Source organism: Podarcis erhardii, assembly GCF_964252035.2.
Source record: "Podarcis erhardii genome assembly, chromosome: Z".
In the NCBI taxonomy this organism is placed as follows: Eukaryota; Metazoa; Chordata; class Lepidosauria; order Squamata; family Lacertidae; genus Podarcis; species Podarcis erhardii.
This window is the reverse complement of record NC_138504.1, coordinates 803,267-816,063: the sequence shown is the minus strand read 5'-3', so window position 1 is coordinate 816,063 and position 12,797 is coordinate 803,267. Positions and strand designations below refer to the sequence as shown.

Sequence of the window (12,797 nt, the reverse complement as noted above, 5' to 3'; positions counted from 1 at the left end):
ATCGTCTACATGCCCCACAGAGGGGAGTTTGTGACAGCCATACCACCATGGAGGACTTCTTCTGGGAGCCAACTGAAGTCACAGCAGGTGCTGAAAGTAATACTAAAACAATCTTAGAATGTCACTCATTTCACCTTTATCCTTTTACAGCCCTCATATGGGGTCAGGAATAAAAATCCAATTTCACTTTTCGTGTGTTTATATACACAGAAACTGAGGTTCATTCATTCAACTGGCATTTGAAGTTCAAGTTAAGATTTGAAAAAGGGTTTAATCTCACTCCCAGGGGAAGTCTGAAACAAGTCACAGGTCACAGATCTTGGAATTTTAGAGTTGGAAGGGACCCCAGGGGCCATCTAGTCCAACCCTCTCAATGCAGGAATCTCAGCTAGATCATACATGACAAGTGGCCACCCAAGCTCTGCTTAAAAACCTCCAAGGAAGAAGAGCCCACTACCTCCTAAGGGAGTCTGTTCCGCTGTCAAACAGCTCTTACTGTCAGAAAGTTCTTCCTGATGTTTAGTTGGAACCTCCTTTCTTGTAACTTGAAGCCATGGGTTCAGGTCCTGGCCTCCAGAGCAGGACACATCTGTGCATGTGTGTGACAGTAAATCTCTACCCATCCTGACTAAAGGTGACACCAACAGGCTCTTCACACAAGGACCTCAGGACTCTAATCAATAACAAAAGATATCACAAGAAACACCCTTATATATATGCATATATGTGGTTATATGCTCAACTACCACAGTGATCCCTCCAAATCTTTCCCCACTATTACAAATGGCTTTACAGTTCTTAAGAATCAATTTATAAGTGTTGTTCTTTCAGCTTCATAACAACTCTGTGATAAAGACAGTGTGTCTCAGGCCACCCTGAAAACTACCAGATTTGTAGTGGCATTATTGTTCACAGTGCCACAAAATTCTTGCTTTTGTGGACTACCCAAAAACCTCTGCAGCTGGCCGGACTTTGGGGGGTCTCCCATTTCCAAGCTCAAGTCACTGGGCCCCATGGTAAGCACTGGAATTACAAAGAAAGTACAGTGGTGCCTCGCAAGACGAAAAGAATCCGTTCCGCGAGTTTCTTCGTCTAGCGGTTTTCTCGTCTTGCGAAGCAAGCCCATTGACGGCTTAGCGGATTAGCGCTATTAGCGGTTTAGTGGCTTTTAGCGGCTTAGAAAAAGGGGGGGAAAGGGGAAAAAAACCGCAGGAACTTGCAAGACATTTTCGTCTTGCGAAGCAAGCCCATAGGAAATTCGTTTTGCGAAGCAGCTCCAAAACGGAAAACTCTTTCGTCTAGCGAGTTTTCCGTCTTGCGAGGCATTCGTCTTGCGGGGCACCACTGTACAATAATCTTTTAAAATAGGAACATAGGTATGCACTGGCACCAATTCTTAAAAATATGTAGCACACAACCATTCCAAATGTTTGCAGACCATTCTCTATATATAACTCAGGTGTTATGTTTGCTTCCTTGCTCAGTTAGCAACTTCGTAATAAGCAAGCTCAGATATATCTAGCCTGATCACTTGGGAATCTAAGACAAAGTAATTTAAACTTCTTGCAGTTTTTAGTTTGTTTCTGTTGAGCAATCAGCTTTCTCTCCGAAGTGTTTAAGGTCTCAAATTTTCCAGCACCATTCTTGTGACTACCCTAGTAAAATAACCAAGTGTCACAAGTCATGCACTGGAGAGGGAGCAAAGGAAGTGCTATCAATTTCCCAGCAGCTCTCTAAAAAATGTTTAAAGCAGCACTGGAAGGAAGAACAGATTAATGGTATATGTGTACAAGCATTACTGGCCCTGCCAAAGTTAAAGGATTCCTATGTTCGAAAGAGAAAGCTTGTTACCAGTCAGGATCTAGAATACAGTGGTACTTAATTCGTTCTGGAGGTCTGTTCTTGACCTGAAACTGTTCTTAACCAGAGGTACCACTTTAGCTAATGGGGCCTCCTGCTGCCTCTGCACCGCCTGAGCACAATTTCTGTTCTCATCATGAAGCAAAGTTCTTAACCCGAGGTACTATTTCTGGGTTAGCAGAGTCTGTAACCTGAAGCGTCTGTAACCTGAGGTACCACTGTACAATACTGGATTTGGGGAACTCTCAGTTCAAATCTTCTGAGAAGATTTGGGCCTCCTGAGAAGGAGGCTAGTTCACCAACACAGGAGCCAGATATATGGAGAAACGTGACTCAAAGAAGTAGGAGGCCCAGGGTTTGCTCTGATTGTTTAGAAATACACAATCGCTTTGAGGTCCTCTCCCCTAGCATGGAAGACGAAGAGCAGACTCCATTTGAGGATCTCTCCCTCATTACAGTCGATCAGGTATATGAAGACAAACAGCAAAGTCAGTCTTCAGGGAATGTCCAGGCGACCTTGGAACGGACAGCTCACGGAAGAACCCCAACCAGACCTAAGAGGAGGCGTGTAGTGGTGATAGGGGATTCCCTACTGAGGGGAACAGAAGCAGATCTGTGGGCCTGGCAAGATGTCTCGGGAAGTGTGCTGTCTCCCCGGGGCTAAGATCCAATATGTAACTGAACGACTGCAAGGAATCATAAAACCCACTGACAAATACCCCTTCCTCTTGGTTCATGTGGGAACCAATGACACTGCAAGCACTAGCCTCCAGAAGATCAAAAGAGACTACGAGGCTCTGGGCAGGAAATTGAAGCAATTTAATGCACAAATTGTCACCTCATCTGTCCTCCCAGTTGAACGACGTGGCCCAGGGAGAGAGGGAAAAATAGTGGAAGTGAACAGCTGGCTTCACAAATGGTGTAAACAGGAATGGTTTGGATTCTTAGATCACGGACTGCAGTTTCTTGAAGATGGACTTCTGGCAAGCGATGGGCTGCACCTCACAACGGTTGGGATGAATGTTTTTGCCAAAAATCTCAGAAACCTCATCAGGAGGGCTTTAAACTGACTAATGTGGGGGAGGGAGACAGTGCTCCTGAAGGTAGGAGTCTATCAATTGACGAAGATGATTATCCAAATGTCATAGACCAAATGGAGCAAACAGCACGCAGACCTAGTGGTGGGAGGAAAAAATCCTTAAATAAGAGACACGGGGGAATGATTAATGGACTTCAATGCCTGTACACTAATGCGCAAAGCATGGGAAATAAACAAGATGAGCTTGAGCTCTTGGTACAGGAAACTAAATATGACATAATAGGCATCACTGAAACCTGGTGGGATAAGTCCCACGATTGGAATGTAATAATGGAGGGATACAATCTATTTCAGAGAAACAGACCAGACAAGAAAGGAGGAGGAGTGGTGTTATATGTCAGGGATGTGTATACCTGTGAAGAGATCCAAGATTTAGAACCTCAAAGCCAAAGTGAGAGCATTTGGGTCAAAATTAAGGGAGAGAAGAATAACAGGGACCTCATTGTGGGAGTTTACTATAGATCCCCAAGCCAAACGGAGGACATAGATGATGCCTTCCTGGAACAGATGGCCAAGCATGCAAAAGGAAGGGAGATAGTAGTAATGGGGGACTTCAATTACCCGGATATTTGTTGGATGTCAAACTCAGCCAAGAGCATAAGGTCAAACAGATTCCTCACTGGCCTTGCAGACAACTTCATTGTCCAGAAAGTGGGAGAAGCAACAAGAGGAACAGCCATTTTAGATCTGGTCCTAACCAATGTTGAAGACCTGGTTAGTAGGGTAGAAGTGGAAGGATCATTAGGCGCGAGTGATCATGCTCTTCTGAAGTTTACTATACAGCGGAAAAGAGCAGCCAAGCATTCAATTTCTTGACTTTAAGAAAGCCGACTTCATAAAACTTAGGGAAGTGCTGGGTGAGATCCCATGGACAGTAATACTAAAAGGAAAGGGAGTTCATGATGGCTGGGAGTTTGTTAAGAGGGAGATAGTAAAAGCACAAATTCAGGCAATACCAAGGAGACGGAAACATGGAAGGTGCCTAAAGAAGCCAGGGTGGCTATCTAAAGAACTTTTAACTGAGTTAAGATTAAAAAAGGATGTGTACAAAAGGTGGAAAAGGGGGGAAACCACCAAAGAGGAAGTCAAACAAATAGCCAGCACGTGTAGACACAAAGTCAGAAAAGCTAAAGCACAGAATGAACTCAAGCTTGCTAGAGAGGTTAAAAGCAACAAAAAAAGGCTTTGAAGGGTATGTTCGTAGCAAAAGGAAGAACAAAGAAACAGTGGGGTCACTCAGAGGAGAAGATGGTGAAATGCAAACAGGGGACACAGAAAGGGCTGAACTCCTCAATGCCTTCTTTGCCTCAGTCTTCTCCGATAAAGAAAACAATGCCCGACCTGAAGAATTTGGAGCAAATGATTCAGCAGAGGAAACACAGCCCAGAATAACTAAGGAGATAGTACAAGAATACTTGGCTAGTTTAGATGTATTCAAGTCTCCAGGGCCAGATGAACTGCATCCAAGAGTATTAAAAGAACTGGCAGGTGTGATCTCAGAACTACTGGCAGTCATCTTTGAGAATTCCTGGAGAACAGGCGAAGTCCCGGCAGACTGGAGGAGGGCAAATGTTATCCCTATTTTCAAAAAGGGGAAAAGAGAGGACCCAAATAATTACCGCCCAGTCAGTCTGACATCAATACCAGGGAAGATTCTGGAGCAGATCATTAAGCAAACAGTCTGTGAGCACCTAGAGAGGAATGCTGTGATCACCAATAGTCAGCATGGATTTCTGAAAAATAAGTCATGTCAGACTAACCTGATCTCGTTTTTTGACAGAATTACAAGCCTGGTAGATGAAGGGAACGCAGTGGATGTAGCCTACCTTGATTTCAGCAAGGCATTTGACAAGGTGCCCCATGATATTCTTGTAAAGAAGCTGGTAAAATGCGGTCTTGACTATGCTACCACTCAGTGGATTTGTAACTGGCTGACTGACCGAACCCAAAGGGTGCTCATCAATGGTGACTCTTCATCCTGGAGAAGAGTGACTAGTGGGGTGCCACAGGGTTCTGTCTTGGGCCCGGTCTTATTCAACATCTTTATCAACGACTTGGATGATGGACTCAAGAGCATCCTGATCAAATTTGCAGATGACACCAAACTGGGAGGGGTGGCTAACACCCCAGAGGACAGGATCACACTTCAAAACGACCTGGACAGATTAGAGAACTGGGCCAAAACAAACAAGATGAATTTTAACAGGGAGAAATGTAAAGTATTGCACTTGGGCAAAAAAAATGAGAGGCACAAATACAAGATGGGTGACACCTGGCTTGAGAGCAGTACATGTGAAAAGGATCTAGGAGTCTTGGTTGACCACAAACTTGACATGAGCCAACAGTGTGACGCGGCAGCTAAAAAAGCCAATGCAATTCTGGGCTGCATCAATAGGAGTATAGCATCTAGATCAAGGGAAGTAATAGTGCCACTGTATTCTTCTCTGGTCAGACCTCACCAGTGTCCAGTTCTGGGCACCACAGTTCAAGAAGGACACTGACAAACTGGAACGTGTCCAGAGGAGGGCAACCAAAATGGTCAAAGGCCTGGAAACGATGCCTTATGAGGAACGGCTAAGGGAGCTGGGCATGTTTAACCTGGAGAAGAGGAGGTTAAGGGGTGATATGATAGCCATGTTCAAATATATAAAAGGATGTCGCATAGAGGAGGGAGAAAGGTTGTTTTCTGCCGCTCCAGAGAAGCAGACACGGAGCAATGGTTCCAAACTACAAGAAAGAAGATTCCACTTAAACATTAGGAAGAACTTCCTGACAGTAAGAGCTGTTTGACAGTGGAATTTGCTGCCAAGGAGTGTGGTGGAGTCTCCTTCTTTGGAGGTCTTTAAGCAGAGGCTTGACAACCATATGTCAGGAGTGCTCTGATGGTGTTTCCTGCTTGGCAGGGGGTTGGACTCGATGGCCCTTGTGGTCTCTTCCAACTCTATGATTCTATGATTTAAATGCCTGTTTGGCCACAAACTCACTAGATAGCCTTCAGAAGGTCGAAATCTCTCACCCTCACCTGTAAACAAGGTGGATAAAAATAAATGATTTAAAAAAAAAAATAAAAAAAAATGGATCCACTTCATTGGATGACCTTGGATTCCAGCCCTATAGGAGAGGGGGAAGAAAAAAATCACCCACTTTTCCCACACAGAATTGCATAGTTCTTTATCATGTCTAAGTGAGAAAGGTCCATTTTCCTCATAGGGAAAATGGCTGCCATCCCCTGATCATTTCAGTTGCCCTTTTCAGAAACTTTTCCAGCTCTGCCTTCTCCTTCACCAGAACTGCACACAGTGTTCCGCAAGTAGATTTGTATAAAGCAGGGTGGGAGAAATCAATGATTTTTTAAAATAAAAAATAGGATTTTGTTGATATAATCAATTTTTTTTTATTTAAATAGGATTATTTTGATTTAAATTGGATTTTTAAAATAAAATATTTTTGGAGGAAAAATCTTCCTAAAGATAGTATTCTATCTACGTTACATTATAGTCCAGAGGCTATTCATCAGGAAATAAGGATTTGTTTTAAGTTTTTCATGTGTGCTAAAACTCAGTCTAAGGTGTGTGTTGTTTTTTTAAAAAATGTTTAACTACATCAGTTCACAAACATGGATACATATGCTATAATGTTATTGTTTTAGTTAAATAAATTGTTTAAATTGTCATTAAGGAAATGATTATTTTTCTCCTTCCAATCAAGTACAGCTGAAAAGTTGTCCAAATATAAACTGTTAACTTATTAAACCTCACCATAATTACATAATTATCTTTCTATGTATTTCTAACAGTATAACTAAATCAGTAATTTTTTATAGAACTGTCAAAATGACTTTGAAAATTTAATGTTCTAAAAAGGAAACCTTCGTCTGGTTGTAAATATTAGAATATACCAGCAAGAATGAGTCTTTCTGTAAAAAAAAAAAATGATTTAAATCAAGTCTTACTGACTAGTGATTTAAATTGTGATTTAAATTGATTTGATTTAAATCAAACCCACCCTGCCTGTAAAAAACAGGATTAAAAGAGAGCTACCTCCAAGATGGCTGGTGAGAATAATAACACACCTGGCATACTAATCCTGAAGAGGGTTAGGCAAATTAATGGAGCAGAAGGCTATCAGCAGTAACTCTCGGAGGCAGAACGCCTGTCTGCCCACTGCTGGGAACCCCAATTGGGGAGGGCACTGCTGCAGTCCTGTCCTGCTTGAGCCTCCTCCGGCCATCAGGCTGGTCACTGAGAACAGGATGCTGGGCTAGATGGGCCTTTGCTCTGATCCAGGAGGCTCTTCTTATGGTTCTGAGCTGTGATCCTGTGCATGAGAACTAGGGAGCAACACTTTGTGATCCTGGCTGGACTCCCCCCCCCCCATGTCAGCTCTAACAGGAGCCGATTGTAAAACACTTCGTGACTATTAATCCTGCTATAAGATGCGGTCAGAGTGAGGAAACCAAATCACCATCTCACAGCTATAGTGGGGTCCTCAGGAGTCCCAAACTAATGGATTTGTTTCCTAACCTTGCAGCAGCACTGTCCAAAGGTCATAAACTGCCCACAGGGTGGCAGGTCCGGGGCAAGTGTGTGGCAGTTTCAGGGATTCTGCACTGTGAGCAGAATGGCAACTACGTAGTACGGCAGGCGTTTCTTTTTATTTTTGTGTGAAAGGGAGTGCAAGGCAGAAAAAGAAGCTCTATTGTCTCAACCCCGGCACCTTTCGGCCAGGCATTCTGTCACCAAGCCTCACCTTGTGTGAGAAGCTCCAGAAAGAGCAGCAATACAACCAATCCTACCTGTTGCTTATGCTCATGGAGTGCCTCTGAACATGAAAAAACAAATAGTTTCACGATACCCGGAGGGCTAATAAACACGACCTTTATTTCGGAGGCAGCAGCTCGCTTCATCATATGCATGAAGGAAACCGTGCAGGTCCTGAATCTAAAGGTGTGCGCACAGGTAGGCAGTGGACTTTCTGCCGGGCACGTTGATAACGGCCCCAGCGATTCCCCCTGCCCCTCTCCTAGGCGTGGGCAGGCGGTGGGAGCAAGGGAAGATGCCTCAAAAGGGGGGGGGGGTGCAGCACCGTGGCACCACAGTGGAGCAGTGCTGCATCCAGGGCTGCATTGAGGTTTGAGGAAGCCCTCAGCTCCTGAAGTTAATGGGGCCCTTTCTATGTCCAGCTGTCCTTTGTCCACAACAAATTGCCACTGTTTTTTGTGTTGAATATATGATATGGTAATTTATGGACCTAATAGGTACCTGAAGAAATTTGCACATAACAAATAGGAGCCTACACAACACAACACACTGTTGCTGTATGTAGGTTTTATTTTATTTGGTTTTCTTTATCTTATATTTTGGAAATGTACATCCAGGATTTTTTCCCTTTCATTTTTTGGGGGGCCCCCAAGAGAGGGGGGCCCTAACTTATAGCTTATTTAGCTCATACGTACATCCGGCACGCCTGCATCCCTGCTCCTAAATGGCCGGCGGGCCCCCTTGGAAAGTGGCCCGGGTGCCCGCCAGGGGGTCTCTGCCAGCCTCCCTCCCTGCACCCAGCGCGGCGCGCTGCACCCACCGTAGATCATGGCCAGGCCCGTCTCGTGCAGGAAGCGCGCGCGGCGGTGCTTGAAGAGCCAGATGGTGAGGATGGTGAGGGTGAGCAGGAGGATGAAGATGAGCAGGTTGGCGCTGTCCTGGCGGTGGCTGGCTTCGGCCGCCTTCTCGGACACAATCTCCTCCTCCAGCGCCACGGGCCGCGCTCCGGAGGCCAGCAGCGGCTCTGCCCGGGCGCCCAGCCCCGCCGCCGCCGCCGCCACCAGCAGCAGCCCCAGGAGCAGCCGCTGCTGCCGCCGGCCAGGGTCCCCCAGGTGTCCCGCCGGCCCGGCTCTCCAGCCGCCCCGCGGCAGCTGGGCCAGGGCAGCCATGGCTCCTCCGGGTCCCCCTCCGCTTCTTCCCTCCCCGCAGCCGGGACTGGAGAGGGAGGAGGAAGCGCCGATCCCAGGCCGAGCAGGCGCGGCCAGCAGGGGCGCGCGAGGAGCAGGCGCCGTGGGGAGAGCAGCGCCGGGCGCGCGGCGGAGCGCAGGGTGGGCTCCGGAGTGGGTCCCCCTGGGAAGCGCAGCGGTCGCGCCCAGGGCGCAGGCCCGCCCAGGAGGCGAGGCGAGGTGGCAGCAGGGGCCGCAGGATGATCTCGGTGTGGAAGAAGCTCTATTCCTCCTTGTTACAACAAACGTGACATCATGCAGGGCCGTCTGGGGTGCAAAGAACCGCCCAGCACCCCCAAATTTAGTTGCGTCTGCCAAGCGCCGCCGTTGTTCTAATCCAGCCCCGCTGCTTCGCCTTCCAAAAGGAAGAGGCTGCTGCAGAAACCTCGCCCCTTCCATGCGAAAGGGCAGCCCCGCCTCGTTCCTGCTCCCAGCCTGGTCCGCGGGGCAGGCGGGACTACAACCGGTGCAGCTGACCCGCCCTCCTCGCGTGGCGGCGAACGGCTCCCCCTCCCCCAGCAAGGGACGCACCTGCTTCCCCCAGGACGGGGTGAGCATGGAGAGCAGGGCGTTGCTATAGGCCAGCAGGCACTGCCAGGCTGCTTGTGTGCTGCAGCCCAACTTCTCGCCAGGAGGCCTGCCCTGGCCAGGGAGCATCAGTAATACCTAGGTATATATGTATATTGTTTTTCTGGTTTGATCCAAATTATTTATTATTTCATAACAGGTAGATAGTTAAGACCTTGGGTGGCTTCAGCGGCAGGCCCGGGTGCCCCACCCCCCTTGCACCCCCAGGTAAAGATGGCCCCGTTCCGGAGTGGGTCCCCTTGGAAGAGCAGTGGTTGCGCCCAGGGCAGACCCACGCAGGAGCCACAGGACCAGCAGATCCAGGTGTGGAAGCTCTATTCCTCCTTATTACAACAAACATGACATCATCATCATAATTTATTTATAGCCCACCCATCCGGCTGGGTTTCCCAGCCACTCTGGGCGGCTTCCAACAAAGATTAAAAATACATTAAAACATCCGTCATTCAAAACTTCCCTAAACAGGGCTGCCTTCAGATGTCTTTCAAAAGTCAGGTAGTTGCTTATTGCCTTGACATCTGCTGGGAGGGCGTTCCACAGGGTGGGCACCACCACCAAGAAGGCCCTTTGCCTGGTTCCCTGTAACTTCGCTTCTTGCCGGAGAGAGACCCTGGCATCCGGGGTGGAGGCACTCCTTCAGGTCTACTGGGCCAAGGCCATTGAGGGCTTTCAAGGTCAGCACCGACCCTTTGAATTGTGCTCGGAAACATACTGGGAGCCAACTTAGGTCTTTCAAGACCGGTGTTATGTGGTCCTGGCAGCCACTCCCAGTCCCCAGTCTAGCTGCCGCATTCTGGATTAATTGCAGTTTCCATATCACCTTCAAAGGCAGCCCCACGTAGAGCACGTTGCAGTAGTCCAAGCGAGAGATAACCAGAGCATGCACCACTTTGGCCAGACAGTCTGCGGGCAGGGAGGGTCTCAGCCTGCGTCCCAGATGGAGCTGCCCTGGACACAGAATTGACCTGCGCCTCCATGGACAGAGGTGAGTCCAAAATGACTCCCAGGCTGTGCACCTGGTCCTTCAGGAACAGTTACCCCATTCAGGACCAGGGAGTCTTCCACACCAGCCTCTCCCCTGTCCCCCAATAACAGTACTTCTGTCTTGTCAGGATTCAACCTCAATCTGTTAGCCGCCATCCAACCACCTCCAGACACTCACACAGGAGGAGGAGGAGGAGTTTGGATTTGATATCCCGCCTTTCACTCCCTTTAAGGAGTCTCAAAGCGGCTCACATTCCCCTTTCCCTTCCTCCCCCACAACAAACCCTCTGTGAGGTGAGTGGGGCTGAGAGACTTCAGAGAAGTGTGACTGGCCCAAGGTCACCCAGCAGCTGCAGGTGGAGGAGCGGAGACACGAACCCGGTTCCCCAGATTACGAGTCCACCGCTCTTAACCACTACACCACACTGGCTCACCACAGGATCTTCACTGGTTCTGCTTTGTGGGAATCCTTTGCAGATGACAGCCAGTGCCTGGAGACAGTTGGTCAGGTGGTGCATCCCCAGCAGTGACCAGAGGAGGAATGACAGCTGGGAGGAGCACAGAGAGAGGCACTGCCATAGATAGATAGATTCTTTATTGTCATTACACAAGTGCAACATTGCACAGTGCAACGAAATAGTGCACCTGCAGCAGCCAAAGCAGACACTTTCCTCTGCCCCAGCTGCAGCAAAACATGTCCGTCGTCCAGTATCAGTCTGTACACAGACACAGCAGGCGCTGTAACTTTGACATCACTCACGAAGGTGAAGGTGTTAAAGCTGTCTGTGGTTCTCCCAAAAAATAATAGGTGCTCAAACTTTTTCCCGTGGACCGACACTTTCAGAATAAAATAAAATAAAAATACTTACTGTATTTTTCCGTGTATAAGATTCCCCCTATTTGGGGGGACTCAAAATTAAGAAAATGGGGGGAGATTGCCCCCGTGTATAAGACTATCCCCCTTTTAACATTTTTAGTAAAAAAAATCCTAGTCTTATACACGGAAAAGTATGGTAATTTTTTTTCTGATAACGGAAACATTGGAAAACAGCTAGGATTGTCCTCATTGTCACTTGATGGTCTTGCTCTCATTTTGAAAATACGTTTATCCATATTCTACAATCAATCAATCAATAGCATACTATACTGCACTGAAATGTTTAAATGCTTCTTTGACACATGCCATTCTCTCCTGCCGCCACACCATTTGAGAGCCACGGTTGGAGACCACACGGGAGCGGGGGGGAGGCCCCTTGCCAGTATTTTGGTCAGGGGTGAAAAGAAGGTGGTGGGGCGAAATACAAGGGTTCCCTTTGGGTGGGGGATGGGGGGTATCCTTTTGGCTGCCCTAGTTATGGCCACCCCCCAGGTGAGATCGAGGAAAGGGAGGCGTGTTGTGATGGTTGTTGATAAGCCAGACTGAAGGAGGTGACTGAAACCACCTGTTGCCAACACAGAATGACTTTGTGCAAGGATTAATTAGTGCACGTTTATAGTATGTGACCCAGCTAATGCAAACTGTGTGCACTTCAGTTTTTAGCCTCTGTGGAAAAAAGTGTTATGCACTTTATTTGTTACTACTGCCGCATACTGGCTGCTGGTTATTTAACTGTTTATATCTGATGGTACTGGAAATGTTTATCATTATGTTCCCACAGACCAAGGCTCCTTTGGGATCAAGGTCAGGAACTAATTTTAACAAGCAAATATCCAATTCTGATTTATATGGTCCATGGGGTCACGAAGAGTCGGACACAACTAAACAACAACAACAACAACAACAACAACAACAACAACAACAACAGACATCAATTGATATGTTTTCATGATTGAAAGTTTATTTTATCATGAATTAAAATATAACATCCATATTATCAAAATGAATTACTTATTTGGATTGCCATATTATGTTTTGAAATAAATTAGCATTTAAACTGTTATTGTTAATAATGTATTGATTTGTATTTTTTATTGTTATGTTGTGAGTGGAATAGCAGCATGGAAACTGAAATAATAAAAGCAGTTTATTTAGCAATTTAATAACTTGCATTTCAGGGAATTAGATTAGATGCCCTTGGAGTCCTTTTCAATTCTGTGATTTTATGATTCTACCCAATCTTATCTACCCAATCAAGTCAGAGCTGTATTGAAGGACCCCACAAATATATCTGTCTTATTATCTAAATGTGCAGACTAAAGAAATGGTTACTTTGATACCTTGCCACTTTCCCAAGAGAGCAAGGAAAATAAAGCATTTACCATTTTCAACAGAGATGGCCA

At 46.8% G+C, this 12,797-nt stretch overlaps 1 protein-coding gene and 2 long non-coding RNA genes across 3 annotated transcripts in view; 2 read left to right on the top strand and 1 right to left on the bottom strand.

The window, feature by feature from the left end:
* SLC9A6 (solute carrier family 9 member A6) overlaps window positions 1-9,610 on the bottom strand; it is a 63,668-nt gene extending 54,058 nt beyond the window's left edge. The window contains exon 1 of the mRNA XM_081846857.1: window positions 8,540-9,610. Within this exon, the coding sequence (XP_081702983.1) occupies window positions 8,540-9,602 (1,063 nt within the window). The 5' untranslated portion in view covers window positions 9,603-9,610. The remainder of the gene's footprint in view (window positions 1-8,539) is intronic.
* On the top strand, window positions 9,485-10,702 carry LOC309333406. Its single transcript, XR_014152497.1, has 3 exons — window positions 9,485-9,615; window positions 10,362-10,518; window positions 10,646-10,702. It is a non-coding gene; the product is annotated as an uncharacterized lncRNA (long non-coding RNA).
* A 451-nt stretch (window positions 10,703-11,153) lies between these two features.
* LOC309333402 lies at window positions 11,154-12,457 on the top strand. Its single transcript, XR_014152488.1, has 2 exons — window positions 11,154-11,281; window positions 12,176-12,457. It is a non-coding gene; the product is annotated as an uncharacterized lncRNA (long non-coding RNA).
* Window positions 12,458-12,797: the final 340 nt, after the last annotated feature.